The 25,734-nt window shown below is 40.0% G+C and overlaps 1 protein-coding gene across 2 annotated transcripts in view; it reads left to right on the plus strand.

Moving 5' to 3' along the window:
• MET (MET proto-oncogene, receptor tyrosine kinase) overlaps window positions 1–25,734 on the plus strand; it is a gene marked incomplete at both ends in the record, with an annotated part of 69,435 nt that overhangs the window by 20,018 nt on the left and 23,683 nt on the right. Inside the window, 7 exons of one of the 2 annotated variants that reach the window (XM_084292693.1) lie at window positions 7,175–7,309; window positions 8,719–8,892; window positions 14,096–14,256; window positions 15,492–15,594; window positions 15,817–15,953; window positions 18,466–18,630; window positions 19,490–19,589. In XM_084292693.1, the coding sequence (XP_084148819.1) occupies window positions 7,175–7,309; window positions 8,719–8,892; window positions 14,096–14,256; window positions 15,492–15,594; window positions 15,817–15,953; window positions 18,466–18,630; window positions 19,490–19,589 (975 nt within the window). Of the gene's footprint in view, window positions 1–7,174; window positions 7,310–8,718; window positions 8,893–14,095; window positions 14,257–15,491; window positions 15,595–15,816; window positions 15,954–18,432; window positions 18,631–19,489; window positions 19,590–25,734 lie in introns of both variants that reach the window. The other variant, XM_084292692.1, reaches the window with a different exon arrangement.

Here is a 25,734-nt window from a genome sequence, read left to right on the forward strand (position 1 = left end):
AGTGAATCAGGTATTTCACAGTGGTTATTTGATTAGAAAACAGCACACAGTCACACTGCCGTAGCTGTGGAATCAGATTTACAGCTGGTGTAAACCAGTCTTACTCCCCTCAAGTCAAAGAAACTACATTAAGGATACAACTCTTAACTGGAAAAGACACGTTCATTACCGGCCAGTATTTTGGGGATATTTGAGTTTGTCACAAAATAAAAATAAAAAATAAAAAAAAAGTCCATGCTGTATTGAGATTAAATATCTTCTATTTTGCTCAGTTCCAAGGTGAAGCTTTTCTTTCTTTGCCTGAAATTACCCCATAGAGTGAGTTTTAAGTGACAAAGAGAAAAGTTCTTCAGGAAGGGGAAGTCTTTCTGATAGCTCTGGGCAGAGTGGGATACGGGAAAGTTTTATAAGATTTATTCCGAAAAGCTCACACTTGGTTTGGCCTTAACAATGGACAAGAGACCAATGCCTTTGATGTCTGCAGAGGCTGGCTTTCAGCATAACACTGTGTTTGGAAGCAGAGCCTTGCACATGCTCCCTACGCCTAAAGCTGGCCTCCCTGCTCGTTGGTTACCTGCTTCAGGAAGAGAGGGATGAGAAACTTTTCCCTGTAAGCTTTACACATACTACAGGTAACCACTCTTGTGGGGCAGCACCAGGCTATAAGCATGGTAAGGACCCCCTGCAGATGTCCTCTCAACTTTTTGGAGTAGTAGGATGTCCATCCTGTTTCTCCTGGAGGTAAGGAGAGGGTCTTCCCGTGCGTATACATACACCCTGAGATGCAGTCAGCCACACGCTGGCTGCAGTCCTGTCTGATCTGGCTGGATAAGAGCCAGCTCTAGCTGAGAAGCCAAGCATTCGCAAAACATGGTCACGCAATGTCATGTCTGAGCAGCTTCTGGACTGAATATGGCTTGGGGCACGAGAACCAAAGCATGATAGCATATATAGTCCTCGTTGGCATAGAGTGCATCGTGCACAACAAGCCACTCACCCTCCTCAGGGCCTCCCTGCACACCCTGGCACAGAACAATAACGAACAGCAAGCTTTGTTCTAGGGACACATTGCACCCCAGCAATTTTAAACAGATTTTTCAGCTAAGAAAGGAAGTACAGGGTTAGAATGAAGGTTTCAGGATGGATAGTAAAAGCACATACTGATCCTTCTCCCAGTACCCTCCTGTGTCTGGTACTTTGTGGCCCAGAGATTTCCTGAGCCAGAAAATGCACCTGTGTCTAGTGTTTAGTAGCCCTTAATAGCCCTTTAATAGTCCATAAAGGAATTCCTTTCCATTATGTTTTTTTTTGCCCTCCACACTATGCTGTGACAATTACATCCAGAAATTAATCATGCTTTGAGTGATGAAGAGATTCCTTCACCTGCTGCCTCATCTTTTCGTTTGGTGCACCCCATTCTGTATGATGAGGAACAGGGACTCAGCTCTCACAGATCAATTGTTTGGGAGATTTTCACATGCAGAACAGAAATCTGTTAGCTTTCCTATCCAAGTACAGAATATTTGACAGTCACAGTCATTTCCCGGGAATACTTATGATTAAAAACAATCAACAACAACACCAAACTATAACACTCACATCTCGTTTCCCTGAAAAGAGAAAAATTAGCATGTGTCATAGCTGCTTTCATAGATTACATGCCAGGCAACACAATGCATGTTACAGAAATGAGTATAGACAAAAATAATCACATCTGCTTTTTATTTGTAACTGCACTCAGAGAGAGCTTGGAAAATCATGTCCCAGAATGCAAAAAGAAGAGAGCTAGGCATTCAGCATTGCTCTCCTCTTGCAAACAGCAAAATAGCAAGGCTTCGCTGCTTTGGGAATCAAGGCTCAAAGCCATGGTGCCCATTGGCAAAATGAGTTGACACAGAGCAAGGAAGTACAGAGCTTTGCTTTTTCTTTTTTTTTTTTTTTTTTTTTTTCAGCATAGTCATTCAGCTCCAGTTTGTATCACAGCACAGTGAAAGCTATTTCCACCTATGGACTGATCAAACTTCTTTTGTCATAGTTCCTTTCCCACTGGATAAATAAGATTGTAACAAAACCCACTCATGCAAGTGGAAAGCCATGTTGGGAGCAAGTGTGAGGAGGTCACAAAATACATGAGCACAGACCTTAAACCTGGCAGTGTTGGGAGGAAGAAATCATGGCGGGATATAAGCAGTCATTGCAAAAGCTGTCCTACCCAGTGCCCACTCCTGTCCTGCTGCTGTGGGCACTTGGCTTCCCAATACTGTGTGATGTGTTTAAATGCAAAACGTGCACACATGCATATGTAGGAATGTGAATTGTTGCAACCCTTCCCACTTCACATTTTTTTCAACTAGCAGAAATCTGTGGGAAAAACTATGTAAATGATGTTTTCATACATATACTCAACTTTTAACAGTTTTATCACAGCAGCTCTTTCTGTGGTAAAGAAAGTATCCTGATGTTCCCCCCAAAACTATGAAATAGTGCATAATGCAAAATCCGTAGAGCCAAATTAAAATTAACACCTGCTGCTAAATAACTGTTTTGAGAGCACACATGTTTTAATATTCAGTTCAAGTAGAGAAGCTTACACCCTTCAGAGCATTATACTCTGCATGGATTAGAGTGATATACAGCATCTAGAGAGCTACATATGTGCCCTCCCCAAGATTTTGCTGCATATCCCGAGGCATTTAAGGCGTTACACAATAAAGTTAACCCTGAGCCTATCTCTGCTGGGTAATGGCCTCCACCTGCCAGACATCTAGGGAAAAAATAACAATGTGATACTTAGATGGGATTGCTTTAAGAAGGCCTCTCATTTTTGCAGAAGATATTTCACCATACACTCAGTAACATATGTAATTCAATCCTGCTGACTAGCAGAACTGAGCATCAGAACGTTTTTTAAAAGAAGCTGTTGTATGCACTTTTTCAACTCAAGTTATTACAGTCTTCATTTGCCATATTATCCTTAAATTAACCCAGATTTGAGGCTTCTCACTTACCATTAATACTAACCGATGGTAAAGTAAGTGTGTATAAATGAATTACTTTGATCTTTATCAACGTAAGTGATCACTGGCTTCCAGTACTAAAGATATATTAAATAATATATTAATTAATTAATTGTTGGCCCTTTATCAAAGTACTTTGAGCCACAGTGAAAGATTGCATACCTTTTTGTGTTTCTCTTAAACAGAGGGAAATAAATATTGTGTTTGATTTAAGAAGGATGTCTGGGGCTGTAGCTATGATTAGGAATGTGCTTCTTGGGAGGGTTATTTGAAAGAGCATGAGAACAGCTGCCTGGGTTCATCAAACCAAAGGTCCATCTAGCTCAGTCTTCTGTCTCCAGCCTCCTGACAAGTGGATGCCTAGGGAGCAGGGCAACATAGGCAATACCTTCTAGTTCAATACTTTCTAGTTCTTCAGTTCTTGGGATTTCCTGAGCAACTGTGTTTTGTTTTTTCAGTTCTTTCCATGTACATTGCATTTACATCCTCTGGCAAGGAGTCACACATGTTCATCGCATAGAGACAGGAAGTCTTGCTCTTTTGTTTGTTTTAAACCTGCCTATTACTTTTGCTTTTTGATGGTATTTAGTACTTTTATTGGAAGACAGTAAATGGTCAACCACTAGCCACTCTCTCCATGTCACTTATGGTCCTGTATGCCTTTTCCATATCCCACCCACAAAGTCAGTGCTTCCACTCTAGCCCAGTCATTGCTTGTTTCAGCCTTTTGATTGCCTTTGTTACCCTTCCCTGAACCTTTTTCCCATTTTAACATATTATTTTTGTCATGAGGCAACCAGAACTGCACAGAGAATTCAAGGACTGGACAAGCTGTGAGTTCTTATGGCATAAGGATCTTTTCTGATTTGTTGTCTAATCCTTTTCTATAATTCCTAACTTTGTTTTTGCACTGCTGCTGAACAATGAGGTGATATTTTCCTGGAACTATCTATCATGTTATCACTTTACATTTATCTTCTTTGTCATATTTCACCTGCCATTTTATTGCCTTGACACACTGTCTTGTAAAGTCCTCTTGCCATCCTTCATCGTCTCTCCTCATCCTTATCACCTTGAATACTTTCAGATCTTCAGCAAACTTTGTCACTGGACTGCTCACCCACTTTTCAAACTCATTTATGGATACATTAAACAGTATGGATCCCAGCACAGGCCCTTGCAGAACACCACTGGTGTTCTGACTTATTATTGCAAGAGCTGCCCATTTACAGCCAGCATCTGTTTGTTCTCTTTCAGTCAATTATTTGTCTGCACAAGCCCTACCTCTCTCCTAACTGCTTGAGTGCAGGCACACAGATATACTTTAATTTCTTGTGTGTCCTGGAGAAATATTTGATAATCTCATTAAGATCACACACAGAATCACACAGAATTTCTAGGTTGGAAGAGACCTCAAGATCATCGAGTCCAACCTCTGACCTAAGATGTTTAAAAACAAAGCAAAACAAAAAGAAACACCAGTACTTGGATAATCATAATAATGTTTCTAGTCTTTGTATAGATAAATCCTTCTGTAGCACTGAAATATTTCCATTGCAGAAGTAGCACATGTATGGTAGTGTGGGCAAAATACAGCAATGCCAAAAGGTACACACATACCAGCGCAGTCCCAAGCAATAAAAATCAGAGGTATCTGAGAACAACACTGGAGTCCTAAGTAGCCTCATCTTCATGCTGTAGCAACTGTCTTAAAATTGCCTTTCTCTTCAGGATTATGTTGGATAAGGGTAAGATAGAATTTCAAGGACTAGGCTGATGCGTGCAGAAATGGCACAGTTATAGGGACCAGAAAGAGCATTTTTTGCATCTTGAGTCTGTTACTGCAACTCTGTAGGCTGGTGGATTAGTTCTAGGAAAACTGCAAACTTTTATTCCATAGTTCCAAATGAGTTAGGAAGTGTAATTTGAGCTCCCTGTATGTCATGAGGCCAAAGTCTGTCCACCTGGGCTTTGAGCAGGTGATTTGACTATCAGCCCCAGTACAATAAAGGTCGCTTGGTTTTTAATGTACCACGTAATTTTCCAAGACTATTGAGAGATGGGATCCAAATTTTCATGTATCATTTGAGGTTGCAACACAGATGTGTTTAAGGGGTTAACACTGTGGCTCAATCAGAAAGAATGCTTGGCAATAAGAGGAAGCCTGGATTAATGATAGAAAAGAATTCTTAGCATTTTATAGCAGTGGGTATCCGAGATGAGACATGGCTAATGATCAACTAAAAAGGTATTTGCAGCTGTGGTGCTACCTCTCCCCATAATGCCAACATTAATCAAGCTTTTTCATGCAGCTTTGCAGTCCATTCTATTTTTCATTGTCCTGAATAAAAAAACAGAGCTCATGCCCTAATACACTGAGTCAGACACCATACTTCTGTGTCACTGAAAATGATCAGACCTTATCGATTTATAAAAGCTGTACTTTCTGTACTGTGAAACAAACTTATAACAAATTCTTTAACAAAGCCAGTTTCATTTTAAGGGGAAAAAAGCCTCTTGTAACCCCAAACTGTAAATATCTTTGAGATGTGAAACAGTTATCACCATGAATTTACTGCTCATATATTTTATTTAAGTCTTGAATTACAACAAAACATCAGCTGTAATTACAGCATCTCTAAGTCGAGTCTTGGAGTCAGCCCTCTTGCTGAAAGACCTTGGCAATGCAAAATGCCAGTGAAATCATGTAAGTCAATGTCCTGGCTGTTCTGGTGCTGCCTTAGGAGTCAGGAGAAAAGCTTCATTATAGGAAAAAATAAAACTTTTGACATACAAGTTATTTCCAAAATGGCTTCAATCTTTTTAAATAATGAACTCCATTGAATCTCAACTTCTCAACAAACGCTGATTATCTAAATTCCTTAAGTAAACTACACGTGATGCAGCTTTTGAAACATGAACATGATCTTCCCTTATGTAAACAATCCTCTGCCTTTGTTGCCTGATGCTATCGCACTGGGTGCACATCCTTCTGGATTGCAGGCCCAAGCCTATAAAATCTTGCTATCAAATATCCACCCCAATCTGCAGATGCTTTATGCCTATGCTTAACAACCATGACTCATCCCATTAAAGTCAACAAAGTTACAGTAGTAAAGTTAAGCATGTGTTTGCAGGAATAAGCCCAAATTCTCAGAAGTATTTAGGTAACTTAAGATGAAGAGAGATGACTAGTGGGGGAATTTCATACTGGTGTGACTAATCTTCCTAAGATCTTCTGAAATCAAGAGAGAAAGTGCTCTTGCAAAGGGGCTTCAGGACAGCTAAATTAGGCTCCTGTTTTGGAACATCTTCCAGAGAGCTTCCTGCTTTCCCTGTTGCTTAAGAGGTGCCAAGACTGTCCTGGACACCCAGCTCCAACAGAAATTAGCAGGAGTTAGACCTCACAGTGTCCAGCCTGATCTGGTGGGTGGCATCCCTGCCCGTGGCAGGGGGCTTGGAACTGGATGATATTTAAGGTCCCTTCCAACCCAAGCCATTCTGTGATTCTATGATTCTATGATTTTGCCAAGCACTTGTCTGCAGTAACAACCATTTCAGCAGCTCTGGGAATTGAGCTCTGACTGCTTGTGGTGGCTTCGTAGTCATGCTCATAGCAACAATCTGCCTGCCATAGTTTTGGACTCCAGCAGCCCCACATACACCATGACCAGATAGTAACAACACAGGCTACAGTGCACTGTTCAAGCTGAAGGACCAAGGTGAAAATAAATAGAAACATGTCAAAGGCCTGAAGTTTCCTCTAAATAGACATTGTAGATAAAATTCTTTTTTTTTTTTTTTTCTCACATGTACTCTTAAATCTACAAGGCTAAGTGACCCATCTTCACTTTTTATGGTTGATTTATAAATACTTGAAATTAAAGACCAAAAAGCAAGCAATGACTCCTTGGTATTTTAGTAAACATGATGCATTTTGAGGATCCTCCAAGAGCCATGATTTGCTGTGTTAAATAAAGTGGATTTTATAGAGGTTTAATCAGATCATGATGGAACATTATGCAAAACATTATGCAATGTAATGCAAAGTAATTAATGCAAGCAGAAAAGTGGCAGGGATGTGAGACTGTTGAGCAGCATTTGTGTCACAAACTGCCTGCTGATTTTCTGAATTTCTGAATTTCTATCTTTCATAGATCGTGGTCTCCCGTTCAGAGCCCACAGCTCCCCATGTCAGCTTTCAGCTGGACTCCCACCCCATCTCTCCTCAGGTTGTTGTTGAGAACTCAGTAGCAGCAGATGGCTATACCCTGGTAGTGACTGGAAAAAAGGTGAGCAGTACATAATCTAATCATTCCTCACCCTGTGCAAACCTGCATACAGAGCAGTAACATTCATTAAGGACAACTATTCACACTTCTGCTTTATGTTTTGCATCCTCCCAGCCCTTCCATTCCCTTGGGAACGCTGGAGGGGCAAGTTTCCTCCAAGACTTTTTTTTTCCCCACTAAACAAACCAACAGACTAAGATTGAGAAATGTTTAAATAATGTAAGAACTGTGATATAAACCAACAAAAGCCAGGAAATGCAAATTTAAAGCTGAAAGTCTGTCCTTAATTCAAGTGCTTGCAAAGAAAAACACACAATGGCTTAAGAAAAGAATGGTGTTCAGAATTTCCTGGGTTTTGTTGGTTTGTGTCATAACTTTATAACTTTTTAAGAGGGGTGTGTGTGCAAGTGTTAGGTGGGTGTGTTTAAAATTGGAGATGCTGTTCTTGGTAAGGTTTGAAGATTATTTTATCAGGCAGTTTACAAAGGGTTAATAAAAGATGAAGAGTTGTCGTAAATATGCTATTGTCATAATTATTATAACTAGGATGTGCATTGTCAGGTGGATTTAGAACATCATCGTATTAGCAGATAATATTACAGATAATCCTAAACCTTAATCATAAGCAATAATTTGACCTCTTGAGTTCTATAAGAATTTAAAGAAATTAATCAGCCATTACTAAAGATGGTTATTAATCATTTGCTAGAAACTAAGAGATATTTACAAGAGTAATCTTCAAAGAAAATGTCCCAAAAATGTTGAAGAAAGGTACTGAAGTATAAATTATAGAGTGATGTAATTAAATGATAGTGTTAATACTTTGATCAAAGATAACTTCTGATATTTAGAGTGACTATTATCATACCTATTTTTGATATTTTGAAAATTATCATAAATTTTAATTCATGTTTTTGATATAGGTTAGGTTTTTTTATGGTATGTGTTAAACACCAAGTACTTGGTCAGTCGTGTGCCCAGTGTGTCACAGAAATTAATGTATCCTAACCAAAGTTGAAATAGCCATCATGCCTATTTTTATAAACATATGAACTAAGACATACTGAGACACACTGTTTTTTCCAAGAATTGCTACAGAACTGGGAGGAGCACACTGCTGTTTTCTTTTTCCATCAGCAAAAAAATGCTATCTTGCTGTAAACACCAGATGCTGGTAGTAACTGTATATAACATTAAGATGCCTTTAGGGTTTCTCCCAAGTGAATTTAAAATCATGTCACTTAAATTACTTATAAGATCCTATAATTACCGAGCTAAAGAGAAGCCGAACCACGACTTGCACAGCTGAAATCTGAGTAGTGCCACAGCACGCTGCATAAATTGAGACTCTCCTCGCCGGTAAGTGTGTACATTCAAAGGCTCTATGCACCATCTCTTTCCATCAACAGATAACCAAGGTGCCCCTGAATGGGCCGGGCTGCCACCATTTCCAGTCCTGCAGCCAGTGCCTGCTGGCGCCTGCCTTCATGCAGTGCGGCTGGTGCGGTGAGCGCTGCCTGAGGTCTCCAGAGTGTGCTGGAGGGACCTGGACCCAGGAGACCTGCTTGCCGAGAGTCTACGAGGTAAAATACATGTTTCTGGTATTCACATCTGCATTGTTTCAGATACATGGTATCCAGGGGACCGTACCAGTGGTTGGGGTGGTGTGTGGGGTGAAGGGCAGCCTGCCCACCACCCCTCAGAAACCCTGAGCTGGCAGAGCCCTCCAGGCACAGCAGCACCCACCACATGGCCTGTGGTGCAGCCACTGCTGCTTTGACACTGCATCGTGAGCTGAAAAGGTTGGATGAGTCTTTAGGATAAACACATAGGAAGAGATGCCCTCAGATGCCCTGTTGGTGAGCATGAGAAGCAAACAGAGGAGTTCCCATGCTCGTTCCACTTCTTATTTTTATGCACTTATGGCAAATGAAGTGCCTGCTCTCTCTCACAACGGAGGTGGCAGCTGGAGGGGAGCAAGCCAGCAGCTTCACCCTGGCAGAGGGGACAGCCAGAGGCTGCTCTCCGTGGGCTCCTGTGAAGAGCATACAGGGACAACGCTGCACAGATGAGCACAGAGCCCTGCTGGCTCGCCCCTGTTTTCATTTAGCTATGGTTGGTGTGAGATTTGCACGGGCAGACTGTATGTTTAACCGCATCGTTTGAGTGAGGTGCGACACGGCTGTGAAGGCCAAGGCTCAGGGAGCAGCAGATGGACTGATACACCGAGGGAGGAACAAGCGGAGAGCCTTCTGGTAGCACTTGCACCTACTTACTTTTAACACATTTAAACTATACTGTATGGCCAAAAAGTACATTTTCCTCTGGGTATACAGCTTGCAAACAGAAATGAAACTTTGACATGCTAAACTCTCAGGGAGAAAGGGAAGCAATAGTTCTTCCTTAGCAAATAGTGTTTTCTTTCAACTGGGCAGATGATTTCATGGACAACAGCTTTTTTACGAGTAGCCAGGCAAAACTGCTGTAAAAGCTTGGATTCGCTAGTAATCTAGCAACATGTTTACAGGGGTGGTATTTGTCATGTTTCAGATACAAAATTTAGGGCTAAGTCAGAAATAATTCAGTGAACAGACAATGAAGCACTCTAAGAATCATACCCAAAATGGATGGAGAGATGTGTGTGTGTGTGAGCATGCGTGTAAGTGTGTTTGCCTTGCCTTCAGTTACCATTTACCTTTGGGTGAAGGAGATATAAAAAAGCTGCTATTCCAAATGTGAATCATTTATTTTCACTTTACACAAGAACTCAGCCATTTCAGAAAAGCTGTGGTAGATGATCAAATTGTCCTTTCTGTCCACAACTTTTAAGAGACTATGAATCACTGATACAAAGGCATGCACTGGGGATTAGTCCTGGCCCATTTTTATATACCTCTGCAGAACCAAACTGCTCACACCTGCCCTGCATAGCTTGTTTTGTCTTTCCTAGAGCTCAGGCATAAGCAGCAACCCTTAACGTTTTTTCTCAGCAAAAATTTCCAACAGCTGCTGTGGCTTGCCATGCATCCAAAAAGATTTCAAAGGTTCAGAACTGCCTCATTTCTGGCTTTCAGAGGTGCTGAGCTCACACAGCCCTCTCTGGTTTCAACCCGGAGTGCGTGTGCTCGGCAGCTTCGAGAAGCAAGCACCTGGAGCCTATGCAGAGACGCACAGACCAAGAGGTGCTTCCCCAGAGCCACCTCTCGAGTCCCTCTGGAGTTGCTGGAAGGATTCATCCAATGGATCAAGCCATTGATGTGGGCAGCAGGAGCAGGCATGGGGCTGGCCATGTGCTGCCCTTCCCCACAGACAGCTCAAGCCCTGCCCACTCAGCACAAGTCCAGTCTGCCCCTGTAATGAACATGGATCTGTGGCACTGATGGGTCTTGAAAGGAATCTTGAATTTCTGTAAGCCCACATCGGTGGAAGTTGCTTCTAGAAGGCTTGTAAAGAAAAAAAAAATGCAGCTGAGTTACTCAAATCCCGTTGGATTGCTAGCTGTTAAGACAGATTTCATGCTCTGCTGGACCATGACATTTAACATTATTACTGAAAAAAAATATAAAACAGATTATTCATCATCTTCTGATCTGTCTTTAAACCCATATGCATAAAATAAGAGAAACAAGCTTGTTTTGTTCCTAACAAATAGAGGATGACCTGCTTTGCGTAGTATTTGAAATTCTGTCCTACTCCCCTTAATATTTTGCAGATTTCAGAGAGACAGACTGCTTAGAATAGGTCATATGAGCATTTTAACCTGAGGGTAACACAGAGGGTCTGATCCAAATGATGCTAGTAAAGTCTTCAAAAGTTTTCCCATGTTATTACACAGACCAGTGCACAGTGGAAAAAAAAAAAAAAAAAAGAAATATTAATCTCAGGAGGAATGTCCGAGGGGAAGCACAAGGTTCTTCCCTTGGTCCTGCTGACCCTTCAGGTCTCTGCCGTGCTTTAAGCACTTTTCCTTGGAGCCATTGGGCGGTGGGGAGCAGCTCTGCATCCCAGCCTGGCTCAGCCCCAAACACAGCTGGGCACCGTACCCCACGGACCTGCCTCCACCTGCTGCCCCTGCTAGCACTGGAGCGCTTTTTGTCAGCCCAAACTGAAGAAACGCTGAGGGAGTCGGAGGAGTCGCACTGGGGATAACTCCGTAATGAAACAAATTGCAGGCATCTGCATGCGGAGTCCAGGTCACGTTGAGAGGTGAACTGCATAAAAGGAAAAATAAACTGGTCTCCCTTTGGATTCTTTGTTGTGGTTAAAGACCTGGGATGGTTTGTTGTTGTTTTTAAAGTGAGTCATTTTAGTTAGCTTTTATCTCAGAAGTATCAAGAACATCAAGCCCTCCTGCTGCCTGTTTAGATTGGAGGTTCTGCTGGAAATTTCAAATGTGGCCTGTGCATGTTCTTGCCTCGTAATTAAAATGAAAGAGGTGTTGAAACTTTAATAAATAGATAATTTCTTCCAACAATTTATAAGGTATGTGAGTGGATATTAGCATAATGGCTGTTAACATAAACAAAAGAAAAACACAATCTTTAACATTTTTAGAAAAAGCCTTCTCCCCCATAATCCAAAGCCCAGGGAGCAGCAGGGACATGCAGAATTTCAGGCCTCACAGCAGGACTTACTCCAGGTTGTCAGTGGGATTTCCTGGCCAGAGAGAATTTTCAACAATTTTCAAGTCCTGAATTTCATAGCATTTATAAATGATTTGGGCTTTGCTTATTTTCTGTTACAACCTGCACAATGCAAGTGTGAAGACGATGCCTCCAAATGCCTCAGTTCAAAGTCCAGGAGGTTCACTGCTCATTCCTATCATCTCTCCCAAGGAAAAGTCTTGGAAACCACTCTTGACATGCAGTAATTTCAACATACAAAACAAATTAAGTAAAAATAAAGGAGTGCATAAAAACACTTTAGGGGAATTTTTTGAGAGCTCAAAGACAAATGTACAGGTTTAGGGGTGGGTTGTTTTTTGTATTTGCTTTTAGTTTTTGCTCTACTTTGAAGTCATACCTCCTAAATTTGCTAGTAGAGCACAGTAAATACTTTCATTTTCCCTTAGTTAAGGCACATGGGCTGCTATCACAAGTCTCTTTTGGCAGGTAAGATCACTCAAAGCAGCTAAGTGCCTTAGTTTTTGATTCTGTATGGCTTTGTGAAGCCTGGTTTTAACCCCCTTATTTTGCTAACTTAATGGATTACATTTCAGTCTCCTCAAATGCCAGAAGTCTATGCATTATTGCACAAAACATGAGACATTCTGTACCCCCACAGAGCAATTTTAGTTTTGTAATTCCAAAAATAGATAGTGTGCTGAGATATTAAGTGGAGTGGAAAAATATTATCTGAAGTCAATCCAGATTCTGAAGAGGAAAAAAAAAAAAAAAAAAGAGAGAAGGGAAACTTAAATTTGGGAATGGCACAGGCTCCACAGGATGCTCCCCACACTGAGCTACAGCATTCGTCGACAGAGGTCTGTGTGAGCGTCACTCCTTTTTTATAGGATTTGTGCAAAAGCACTGTTCCTGCATAGGTTCCCTCTCCTGTGCTCACTGAGAGCTGATCCAAACCTCATTAAAGTAGAAAAGATTCCTACTGACTTCAGTGCATTTTAGATCAGACTCTTTGTCTGCTTTCTAATGGGGGCAGTAAATTTCCCCATATAGAATATATGGTTTAATTCTTTTGAAGTATTCTTCAGCTGCCTTTCCATCTACAATAGTTCATTTGTGAGAGTCTGGAAGTATAGCTACAAGAGAGTTGAAAAGAAATGTGCTGTCTTACTGGATTTCCAGATGAAATAATAGCCAAGTATCTCTCAAACACTTTCTTTTCAGCTTGAAAATGAAGTCAGGTCCTTTGAAAGCCACAGCTGTATTACATTTTAGGGGCAAAATTACTATCACTAAAGCCTTAAGTCTAAGACATTCAGGCACTATGACCATATGTATAAATTCAGTCTTTTTTCTCTGTTGTTTGTCCAGTAGTACTGATACGTTTGCAAAATTATACAGTATTGTTAAAAGTCCCCATAAACCCTAAACCAATGTCTTTTTTATTCTTTTACTGGCAGTACTGACCAGCACTTTTACTGAGTTTCTGCAAGACCTCTATAGTGTTCCTACATTTTTCCCACCATTGTTATATTTTACAGGACAATTTACAATATACAGAAGAAAAAAAAAAAAAAAAAAAAAAAAAAAAAAGCATTTCCTTTGTAGATTGTCTCTATGTTGCTGAGAGGTAGTTTATTTTTAACTCGGAATTAGAGGTGACCAAATGTAAGAGATTTAAGGGAAGAATAGCAGAAGTCACGTTAACTTTATCACAGCCAATGCAATATCGGATTTTGGTGTCTTTGAAGCTACTTCGCTCTGAACCTGACTTTCATCAAGCTAACAAAAAATGGTCATTTGGGGACTCTTTTGTGTTCAGCATTCAGCTTCTAACAAAATAAGTACATTGTATGTTTAACATGCCAGAAATAAGATGTGAAAGACAAGAACGGCAGGATTTAAAAGACTGTTACAATGCACAGCTTGTTCAGTGCCCCTAAACACTATCCTTCAAAGCTTTCTAGTATAGGTTTTGTTATTTATTGCTACTGTCAGAGAAAGCTCATAATGTGACAAATGAAAGGTGAAGAACAATTAAGATGAATGGTAGGACATAGTCTACCAGAAGAAATGCTTTTCTAAAATTATTCCTTTGCACATTCTTTAACTTCATTTGAAGTTCGAGAAAACCTGATGTAAGTAACGAAATATTTTTTAACAGATTCTCCCGAGCAGCGCTCCCTTAGAAGGCGGGACAAAGCTGACACTGTGTGGATGGGACTTTGGATTCAGCAAAAATAATAGATTTGAATTAAAAAATACAGTAGTCCATATTGGAGGACAAATTTGTGCTCTGGAAGCAAAATCTAGCAACAAAAACAAGTAAGAAACCTAAAGTATGAAGTTTCCTTTATAGAAATGTTCTTTATGTGGTATAGATTATGCAATGATACAAACATTCAGTCAAAAAATATCATCCTTCAATTCTGAAGTTTCAACAGAAAATTTAGGTGTTAAAGAATCCCCTGATTTGATAAATTCCCCATGAAAACAGTGCTCCAAAGAGAGAGCCAGTATATCTAGTTACTGCTGATAGCTCTTGCAGCAGCTTATTCTGGTTTGCCTGCAAAATGCTCTTCAACACTTGTGAGACCCAGCAAAAATGAAACTATTCAAAGGTATGAAAAGGTGGCAGGTTCCTTCAGCCAGGATCCTGTAGGGCTCAGGTACGTCACCTCCATCTTCCTGATCTGTGAGGATCTGTGAGCTGGAAAGGAATGTGAGAAGATGCAAGTATTTGGTCATCAAGAGGCTCGTGACCCTCTGCAGCACCTCTCCTCCTCCTCAGGAATGTGTATTCAAGACAGTGGAATAATTGCTTAAATTCAAGACGGAGGTTATTCTGGTTGTTATCTCAGAGAAATAGTAAGTTCAATGAATATCCTCTCTCAATTCAGAGCATTCAGCTGTGTCCTAACAAAGCTGTGTGCAAAGCACAGCATGGCTTCCCTACCCACGTTTATAGCAGCAGAGAGGTCATCCTCCAGCAGTCTTGAGCTCTCTCCTAACTGCTGCTCTAAACAGTCTCAATGCAAACTAAATATTATAAGGTGAATAGCTCATATACAAGACACTGTAAATGTAATGTAGTTCATTGGCATATACTGCTAAAAAAGTTCAAATTTTGGTAATATTTAAATTTAGACAGCAAATCAGTATGGGAAGCATTTTTCCTAATCCTGTGTCTGCCAAAATCTAACACGAAAGGAAAACTCCAAAACTCAAATCAACCATTGAATAGGAGGTATTAGTTTTCCCCAGCATGCTTTTTTCAGAAACCCATTTCATATACTAAAATCAGTTTCTCTGGCTATGGTTAAACACCATAATTCTTTTAGCTGTATTTTTTGTTGTTGGTTTTGTTTGGTTTTGGTTAGTTGGTTGATTGTTTTTTTCTGAAAAGATCCTGACACACATAGATTGATGAATTGTTCAGTATGGATCCTGGATTATTATGCGTTTGATGTGGTTCAATTTTAATAAAAAATGATCAAGCCAGGAAAAAAAAAAAAAAAAAAAAAAAAAAAGTAACCCCATTTTTTCTTTGCTTTCCAAAGGCTGGAATGCACAGTTCCTGCTGCAAAAAATGCAAGTTTTAATATATCCAGTAGTGTTTCTGTTGGACATGGAAAAACATTATTCAATACATTTTCTTACGTGGTAAGTGCTATAATTAAAAACTTTACTGTCTTATTAGCTTCAATCTGAACTGCAAGAAGACTCCTCATGAGTCCTATCCAGTATGGCAATTCTATATTACTGTTTGCTTTATTATTACTTCTTGGAAGTGCTAAGAAATGTATGAAGATCCTTCCTCTTCACATTTTGAAAATATGGAAACATAATTTAACAGTCCTCTCTTCTTGTTTTCACTCCCCTCAGAATCCTATCATAACAAGTATCTCTCCCACCTATGGCCCCAAATCTGGAGGAACATTGCTAACAGTAGCTGGCAAATACCTAAACAGTGGAAAATCCAGAAAGATTTTTGTTGGTGAGAAACCATGCATCTTGAAAAGGTAATGTGTTTACAAAGAAGTGATGGCTTTAATATTGAAATGTCTTGATTAAAATGTTTTGGACAAAACACTGCTCTCCCCTCCTAACACTACATATCACAGTATAGAGATTGCACTAAGTATTCAGTTCGGGACTAGGTCCTGAATTTAGGATGTCTAGATTCTTCCTAGAAAGGACTACGGTTCCCTGGAAGATTTGTTTATTCTGTAATGCCTAATTACCTTAATGCCTAATTACCTTTTAATGCCTAATTGCATTAAAACATTGCACTGAGAAACAGTAAATCAGCTTCTAAGAGACTGGAAATTACCTATTTTTTACCATTTTTGACATTCCAACTCCCACATGCTCAGCCCCCTCCTCTACAGCCAGAGCTACTGTTTGTGCAGCAGCATCCAGTGTACGTCCCATGAGCATGGGGTGCAGGCTGTCATTTCTTCCTGGCCAACATGAGACCTATGTAGAACTGTGTATCCTATGCATCAGAGCAGGTATTTCTGTGCTACTGTCTGCTTCCTACCTGAGGATAGCATCAGTTTGGGACACTTCCTGGTACATATCAAGTAGTTTTGAGGACTAAACCAGAATTTTGGTATGGCTCTGAACTGGATCCAGTAGGAGCTCAGTCAAGAACCTTCAACATGCTATGTGTGGAAAAGCCTTGAATCTTATCAGAATATAAAGGTTAAATAATAAACAAAGATTCTCTGCAATGGGCTGTCAAGTATTCTGAATTCAATAGCCATTCTACCATGATGCAAATCCTGCTTTGTCCTCTTGTTGGGTACTGTAGGGTGTCTCCCATTGGAGTGAACAAAATTGTCACTTTCACAGCCGAGGGCAGAATCAGGCCCACCATGTTCCAGAAACAGGGTGTCCTGCAATTTGTCTAAATTTTGGGTCTCTCCTAATGATTATGGAATGTCATAGTGGTGAAACATCACACTTGCAGAGGATGCAGAGAAGCAGCAGCCTATTAGTTAACGTCAGACTTAAAGTCAGGAGACATGAATTTTATTCCTTGCTGCTAAATGATTTATTGTATGTTCTTGATCAAATCAGCCAAGTCTCCTGACTAAATCAACAAAGGGATTTAGGCATGCAAGACTGATATTTAATCACTACCAAGATGTTCAGCTGCTACTTAATTCTTTAGGATGGGATTTATTGATATCATCTCAGCTGGTCAGCTAATGGACAAATATATGAACCTTTGGGGAATGATTCATCTGATCCATTTGAGACACCTAACTGTGGGGATGCGATGACTGCCAGCTCAGAGTCAGACATCTGCTTCAGTCAGGGGGACCTCTAGGTATCAAACCTTCCCTGGGGCTTACCCAGTAAGCATTCCCAGCTCCCCCCTTCTCAGTGGCAAAATTGTCTGGAGACATCTATGCTCTATGCATCTATTGCGTACTTTTTCAGGATACGTTTCTCTACCTGAACTGACTGTGATGTTTGCTCTTGGGAGTGTTACCCAGTTCTGAGCATAGCTAGAACAAGTTGGGCTTTTTTCCTTTAAAAGACGGTGAAACTTCTAGATACTTGTGGATGAACCACTAACCCCTAAGCACACGGTGAACACAGCCTTCCTGGAAAGCTTTAGGAGTGGCAGCAAATGCCCCTCTTGTCTGATTTGGAAACGGTCGCTCACATCCTTTGAGAATGGCCTCACCTGAAAGGCTCCTGGATATGGGTTGGCCCAAATCACTGAAACCAGCCACTGGAATTACATTTTCTTCTCCAGTCAGTTGTTACCCTTGCCTCTGATGTGTCCTGCTCCCTGTGGCCACAATCCATGTGCTCCAAGCCCCAGGATCCTTCATCCCTCTGCTGTTCACTCACCCCATGAGCTCAGCATAGGAGAAGGACTTCCAGGAGAAGTGAGAGAAACAGGGAAAGGCAAATATCCCTGAGACTCTGCTGCTGTGCCGTATCTGGCCAGCTCTTCATGAATTTTCACCCTCTCCTCTCTTCTTCTTATCCTCTCCTGCCTGTCCCTCAGCAGTGTCTGGAGCCAGCGTGCACCCAGTGCAGCACACCTCTGAAAAGACAGTGTATACCCTGCCAGCCCTTTTTGCTGAGATTTTTTTTTTTAAGACAGAGTAAAGCCCGTGGATTGGAAGGAGAAAGACATAACCTTTCAGTTACAGCAGAACAAGTCATTCTCCTTAAACCTGGAGCATGCTCTCATTTTCCAGGCTGGAAGCTGCCTTTGCACAGTGCAGGGTTTGACATGGCTGTCACAGGCACTGGGGAAATGCCTTCCACCAGGCAAGGTGTGAGTCAGTCAAACTGAGGTGAATATGGAACCTAAGAAGTGTTGCTCTTATTTCTACACCACACCTTGCTTATTTTCTGCAATGTGACCATCCAATGCAGTAATCAATGACTTTTTTTTTTTCAAATGTGGATCGTTAGGTGGGTTTGCTGCTTAAAAATGATAATGATTTAAACAGCATCTGTGTTTTACAGTGCTGACAAGCAAGCACTTTTCTGTCCTTCCAGCATATCAGCAAGCACCGTGGAGTGCTACACTCCAGCACAACGAATCCCCCAGGACTACCGCGTGAGGGTGGGGATCGACGAAGCTAGCCGAGACGCGAAAGGTCATTTCACCTACAGAGAAGACCCCGTTGTTTTAAACATTCATCCAGCCAAATCTTTTCTTAGGTGAGCAAAAGTTTCTCTTAGAAATAAGAGAAGTAATGAATGAAAGAAGAATGGCTGCGCTGTGCAGCAATCTATCAAAAGAAATTGCATTTTTATCTCTATCTGCCATGCCAATTGCTTCTATTATGGTGCAGTTGCAGAGGGCAGATCATTTCCTTTCAGAGGTGAAGGAGAAGGGGGAAGGGCACCTCTGTTCTTTATGTGATTTAACTCCTAGCTGCTGCCGACTGTACCTGTGATGTCCTGCTGAGATACCTACTATACAGCTAAGTGGGTCTCCTACACTGTGTCTGGACATTACACTGATTAGTGAGAAAAATCATTTAATGTGACAAGTCAGCAGTGCTCAGGAGAGCAAATGGATTTTAAAATAGTCTAAATCCAGCAATACATAAATATTATGAATATATATGTATGATAGTATGTGTGTGTTTTTAAGTGACATATTTATGGTCTCAGTAGCTTTAATCCAAGCCATCTGCCTTTGCCAAAAAAATGTCAGCAGTAAAAAAGACACTTTTTTCAGCACCACTGAAAGCAACAAGTAAGTTAGAAAATATTAAATGCACTCTCTTTTAAATGTACACACATTTGTTTTATATCCTGGCATACCACAGTATTTAAAATTAATTTTCTTTTCCTGTATATGGTTAGTTGTTATAACAAGTGTAAATTTTGTTTCACAGAAAAATAATCTTACTGCTCAGAGCTATGCATTTGCATCACCCTGTATACCCCTAATTTTGGTTTTATGTTGTCATTTACTCTAAAATATAATTTGTAATTAAGTTTATCATAGCAGATGTATCATTATCCTACTTATCTTTTTTTTTTCTTCTTCTTCTTTAATTTTCCCTAGTGGTGGAAGTACAATCACAGCTCAGGGAATCAACTTGAACTCAGTGTGCTTTCCTCAGATGGTGATTACTGTACCTAAACTGGGAATGAACTTCTCTGTGGTGAGTCAGTCTTGGAGAAGACAATCTGTTATCTTGTCATCTTCATGTTGTGAATGGCACAGAATTTTCAGTTGAAACACTTCAATTTTTGCCTTGAAACTTCAGGACTTCCACCAATTTTTTGATGTTTTCTTCAAAAAACATTTCAGTGGAAACATAGTTTTGCGTAGACACAACTCAACAATAAATTGGAAATTAGAGGGGGAGGAGAACAACAGTTTCTAATAAAATTGGTGCAAATAAATTAGGCTTTCACAGTACCCAATAACAAGATTTTTATATCACAATTTAAATTCAGTGATTAAACACAAAGCAATACAATACAGATATGCCAGATTCACTTCCTATTAAGACATAGCAAGTTCAAGTGTTACTGTGATAGGCAGGAAATGTATTGAAATGGTGACTGTGAATATAAAAGGAAAATGGAACAAACATCAAATAAATAGCAAAATTAAATATGTAAAATCAAGAGTAAACATTGTTTTAAAAAAAATGCTGATTGACAAATTACCTGTTGGGGTAAATGTTTCCTAACTTGCCAAAATTCAGTAACTAAATATTAAGAAAGGTTTGGGCATCTGCAATTGGGAATCTCTTCGTGAAGATAAATTCAAAACCGTCTTTTGTTACCTGAGTTAATATTGTGCAGTATCTTAAATAAGGTGATCAGATATGGTCATGTGATGTACTTTAATTTTTATAAGGCAAAGATGACATTTATTGGCTACTTGGACTGGAACTGTTTCCTGTAACCTTTTGCCTACACATTCGTCTTTTGTCTCTGACATTTTCTCATCCTGTATGGTCTGTTTAGCCTAATTGAAGCTAAATTGACCTACACGCTTTATGACATGCTACACTACTGTTCATATTCTTAGCTTGCTTCTAATGATCATCATACAATATTTCCTGTACTGAATTCTAAGTATTAGACCTAGGTTTGCTCAAAGCATTTTAAATGGTATGTTAGCAAATTTGCAGTCTTTTATAGTTTCAAGGTCACAATATTCTTCATGATCCTGATTTGTATAATATTATGAGTGTCAAGACCTGAATTTGAGCTGGATGTAATCATGGCTTGTAATTTAATGGGTACAGATTTTAATCTGAAAATTAGTGCCCCTGCAAAGAAACGCAGTGTTCAGTGTTACCAGAAAGACACTTTAGCTATGAGTTGGGAAATAAAATATTTTGGTGAAATCAACCAAACTCAGAATTTCATAGATTTTCAGCATTGTGAGTACAATTATTTCTAAGTGCAAAAGATTTACAAAGTAAAAGATCGTTGCTGAAATCATCTCTTTAGATTTTGCTTTGATTTTGCTTTGCATGGATATGAGCTTTCTTTTTAATTTACCTGTTTTCTCTATTCTCTGTTCTGGGAGAATATGCAAAATTGCTACTCTTCAGCACTTGATTCTGCACATCTTGCTTGTCAGATTCCCAGTCAATGAGAGTAGATAGTATTTGGAACTCACGGGAGTTCCTACTCTGACTTAGATATTTTTTTATATATTCATTGATAAAATTCTCACTCTAACGTATTCTTCAAAATCCATGAAGACTGTGTTTGGAGATTGTCAGAATTAGTACAGATTTGAAGGCATCTAATGTAAAGAAGTATATCCATTGTCTTAAAAGTAACTGGGAAGTCTAGACAATGAATGCTGTAGAGTTTCTTCTTTTCTTCAGTTATTGAGAGCACACTTTCCTTTGAGTACTGGTTTCTTCCCATCCTGCCATTTAACCTGCTGCTGAAAAAAAACAACAGGGATGTAGACAGTCAGAATTATGTCCCTTATTCTTTTTCTTTCATACCTTGTAGTGTCCATGATATTTTCCAACATACAAGAAGAGGCAGGTCTCAGCCTCCTTTTGCATGAGGATATCTGTCCCCTACCACTGTTTATCTCTTTACATAACTGTAAAAATCTGCCCCAGAATGAAAGAAGCTGTGCATGTGGTCATTCCCCCTGTATTAAGGGATGGACTATAACCTCAAACAAATTGTAATCAAGAGTGTATTATGCTTTGACAGTGCCCAAGTATTTTGCTCTGTTGAAATTAAAGGCCTCTAGCACTCAGTGGCTTCCCTCTGTGGCAGCCCAGCTCTGCTTGTCATTTGTTCTGCCACCAGTCTTTACCTCAAGCCTATCTCTCAAGGAAATATATTTGTTCTCAGCGAGAAGGAGAAGATTTAAAAGTAACAAAACCAGGTTGCACTATGCAAGTGAGGAAATTGCTGGTGAAGGATGCCTAATGCTGCAACCTGTCTCATTCTGTGTGGGAGGTTCTGAACCCTATGCAAAAAAACAAACTTTCTTACAGTCATTACAAAAACAAATAATGATGAGGGACTCTTTCCAGCAGGGATTTAGAGCAATGCAATAAGCAGCTATCATGTTAACAAATGAGAAAACAGGTTGTGGTCCTGAATAGACCAAACCCAGACAAACAGTGCAATACAAAACAAAATGATCAAGAAGCCCTTTAGCTGAGGTTAAATTACCTTTTTGTTTCCTTATTTTGAGAGAGGAGAGTTAACTGAGTCATTTTTTTAAATTGTTCTTTTAGCCCTTTTTCTTTTCAGTTTTCTCTCACCAGCCTCCTCCAAGAAGGTGCTTTTGTCAGCATTCAGAAATTCTGGCTCTTGGGAAAACCAAACCCAGCAGTGAAACACATCCCAGAGCATCAAAGGAAAGTGCAGCTGGGAGGGACCACAAAGACCTAGCCTGGCCTACTTCCCTGCAGTAGGAGCAAATGTACCCAGACCACTGCCTGACAGATATTTGTATAGGATGTTATTAAAGCTCCTCGTGAAGGAAATTTCACAACCTTGCTTAAACAAGTTTGGGAGAGAGCTGCTCTACCTGCTTACCTAGTGGTTTGGAAAGACTTCTTTCCAATAATTAACCCAAATCCCAGCTGTTAATGTTCTGTCTTCTTGTTTAACCCTCAGTGGACATGAACAACAGATTACCAGTCCCTCCTGCTAATTTTACTTAACTTGCACCATGGTCTGATTCAGCCTTTCTCTTTTCCAGTTTAAACAAACCAAGCTGCTCCAACCTTGCCTGATAATTGTTCTTTCTTAGAGCTCTGCTCATTCTTTCTCATTCTCCTACTCATTTCTCATTCACCTCCCAGATACCCTCTCATTTGCCTAAAACTGGTAGCATCTGAATTAAAAGAGCTCTCTCCTTTTGCTGCCATCTCTTTGTCCCCAAACCCTTAATTCACTCCACCAGGCTAAACTGTGGCCTGGATCCCCAGTGGAGTCACAGTGTGAGTGGAGGGTTACTGCTATGAGCAGCAGGAGCTGTAAGGGGTGCTCTGCATCCCAAAGCCTGAAGGGGCAGAGCCGAGTTGCATGCCTTGGGGCATTTGCTCTCCTCTGCCTCTTTCTTTCCATCACAGTGTGAGAGATGAGCTGGTAAATGAGTTTCTATAAAACAACTCCCTGTAAGAAATGCAATTTCACTGGAATTGAAAAGTTTGGGCTGTAATATGCCAGCCAGTAGAAGAAACATTTAAGTTTGGGGCTGGTTGTTGCTTAACTATTCTGCTGTTCACAGGCCATACAGGTCTGAGCAGAAGTGACTGTGGTTGCTTCCAACCCAACCCACTCTATAATTCTTTAGCAATTCTAAGTTGACTATATCAGCTGTCATGCTTGCAGTTCAGTATTTCTGAAATTTCCTGTTCTATAAGGTAAAAAGTCCTTGCTTCAATTTTATCATTTTCTTTTCATATTTATTTAAATTTCATTGAAATTATTCAATACTGTGTTCACACTAATTGTGTTTATATTACATTCCACTAACACTATCAAAATAATATGTCTTGCCTTCTTCAAATTTGGTATTTCAACATGAGTGAAAAAAATGTTCTACAGTTATTGAACCATATGTTTCAGCACTTGCAATGTGTTCTTTTTAATTTCTGTTTCATTAGTTCTTTTGACCATTTGTTCAGATTAGGAACAAAAAAATACGAATCTGGGGAGTTCTGCATAAATTATTCTTCCCAAGAGCTATAGATAATGAATAAGGATGCCCTAACCCTCTCACTTATGCTCATGTGTTCAGCTCCAGTGCGAGGTGCACAAGGAAGGAAGCAGCTTATTCCTGCCACTCTCTTTGTAATGTGCCTGTATAAAAGCCTGGCATGGTTTGGGATGATATTTGATCAGGAGCCTATTTACAAAATAAGTACCTTCTAACTTCTGCTATAAGTCCTGCTAGAAGCTCTTGAGGACAGTATTTTCTCTTTGACAGCCTGTACTTTGCACTGGTTTCCCAGTAACAAATCAGTTGTCATTTGGGGATCCTTTGCTGCATGTTCCATCCATTAATTAATTCAGATATATATTCCCACTGCTTAATCCCTTCTATGAATCTACCAAGATGTCCAAGGTTGCAAACCTAGGGAAAAGCACCTTTTAATGAATGATCTCCAACAACAACTAACCTTGTAACTATGCAAGATCAACTCTTTTCCACAGACTTTTAATTATCTCTTCAGTAAGTAGCCTCTTGAATAATCTTTAGTATTTCTTAATTACTCCCTGCTAGATGCCATTTCCTTTTGTGCTACAGGAGAATTTTAAAATACCCTGAAGTTTTTTCTACATTTAAAGTCCCTTAACAATCTCTATTCATAATACCCATCAAATTGCCCAGAATTCACCTGAGAGTATCTAGCTTAGATCTGTTAAATAATGAGAGAAGAAATTCCCTGGGAACTGTGGATGGTGAGCATGTGCTTATTGAAGCTATTCCTGATTATGTATCCAAACATGCTCAGGGTCAGATCTTCCAGTTATGTTGACTCTGTGTCATGAAGCTGCCCCAGAAGCCCAGAAAAGATTTCCTTCATGAAGGGAAACCATGGCCTTTCTGTGCTGAATCTTTATCTCATGTACACCTCTCGCAAAGGAAACAGTCCAGTGACAGGTGTCAGTTAAGAGTCTAAGTTGCGAGTTCGTCGGGGTCCCTGGGATGCACTGCTGTCAGGCACGTTAACCATCCCAAACCCACAGAGGAGACTGGGCTCCCAGTCAGTATCGGTCATGTTGTGTGAAGGGCTGGCCCTCAGACTCAGTAGAAAGGAAGGGTTTACTCTACCTTCTGGTCCAGTGATCTCACAGACTGGAAGTACCATTTCCCTTGCTTTCATCCAGCAACACAATTAGGATAAAAATGGTACTGAACCATTAGTACCATTTCTTGCACAACCTGAAATGACAGCAAAAGCCTATGAGTCCTCTGAAAAATCTTCAAGACATCCTGATTGAGTGTCACTGCTCAGTTTCTCACCTACACATAAAAGCTTTCTGAATGGGTTTTCCTCAAGCTGGACTTGACTTCCCATCTCTCTTCTGAGAAATCATCCTTTGGCAGAGACATCTGGACAGTCTCCCAGTCTGACTTTAACCTCATTCATCTTTCATTTCTCACTGGAACTCCAAAAGTTTAGATTTTTTTTATAAAAGGACAAATTGGTCCTTTTCTCCTGTCTGACTGCTACAGATCCTGTAATACACATCTGACTGCCCCTCTCTTATCTGGGTCAGTTGCTGGGAGACCTTTGGAGCTCTGAGATCCTCCCTCATATTTTTCCTGTTGTTGTGTCAGATGAAAAAAAATTGAATTGGGCACCGAAGTTCAGATTCTGTAGGTCAGGTTTGAATTAATTGCCTCAAGGGTCATATTTTACAAATGAAGCAAGAATACATACCTTTAAGTGATGAGTCATATGCATTGTGCAATGGATTATTATTCCCCTTGGGGTATAGTATTTACTTATGCTTGTGAAATGTTCCATAATTTTTACATCTTTTCTTCCTTATTGTCCTTAGATGTAGATTATGTTCACAGGAAGAGCACAGCTTTAGCTTTTAAAGGGAATGTACTTTAAAGTCTAATTAAATAAAAGTTAAAGGTGCTGGGTGATAGGCAGTATCTTAATTGAGTAGGCAATAGATTGAGTTAGTTTTTTTCTTATAGATCCTCAATCCAATATTTCTTGAAAACTAAACCATCATATTCTTCAATTGCTAAAACCAATTTCAAGGTAAAAATGTCATGTCAAATCACGTACCAATAAGGGCATTGTAAATAAGATTTTTCTTGACCTTACC

The sequence above is a fragment of the Netta rufina genome, assembly GCF_964035555.1.
Source record: "Netta rufina genome assembly, chromosome: 1".
NCBI lineage: Eukaryota > Metazoa > Chordata > Aves > Anseriformes > Anatidae > Netta > Netta rufina.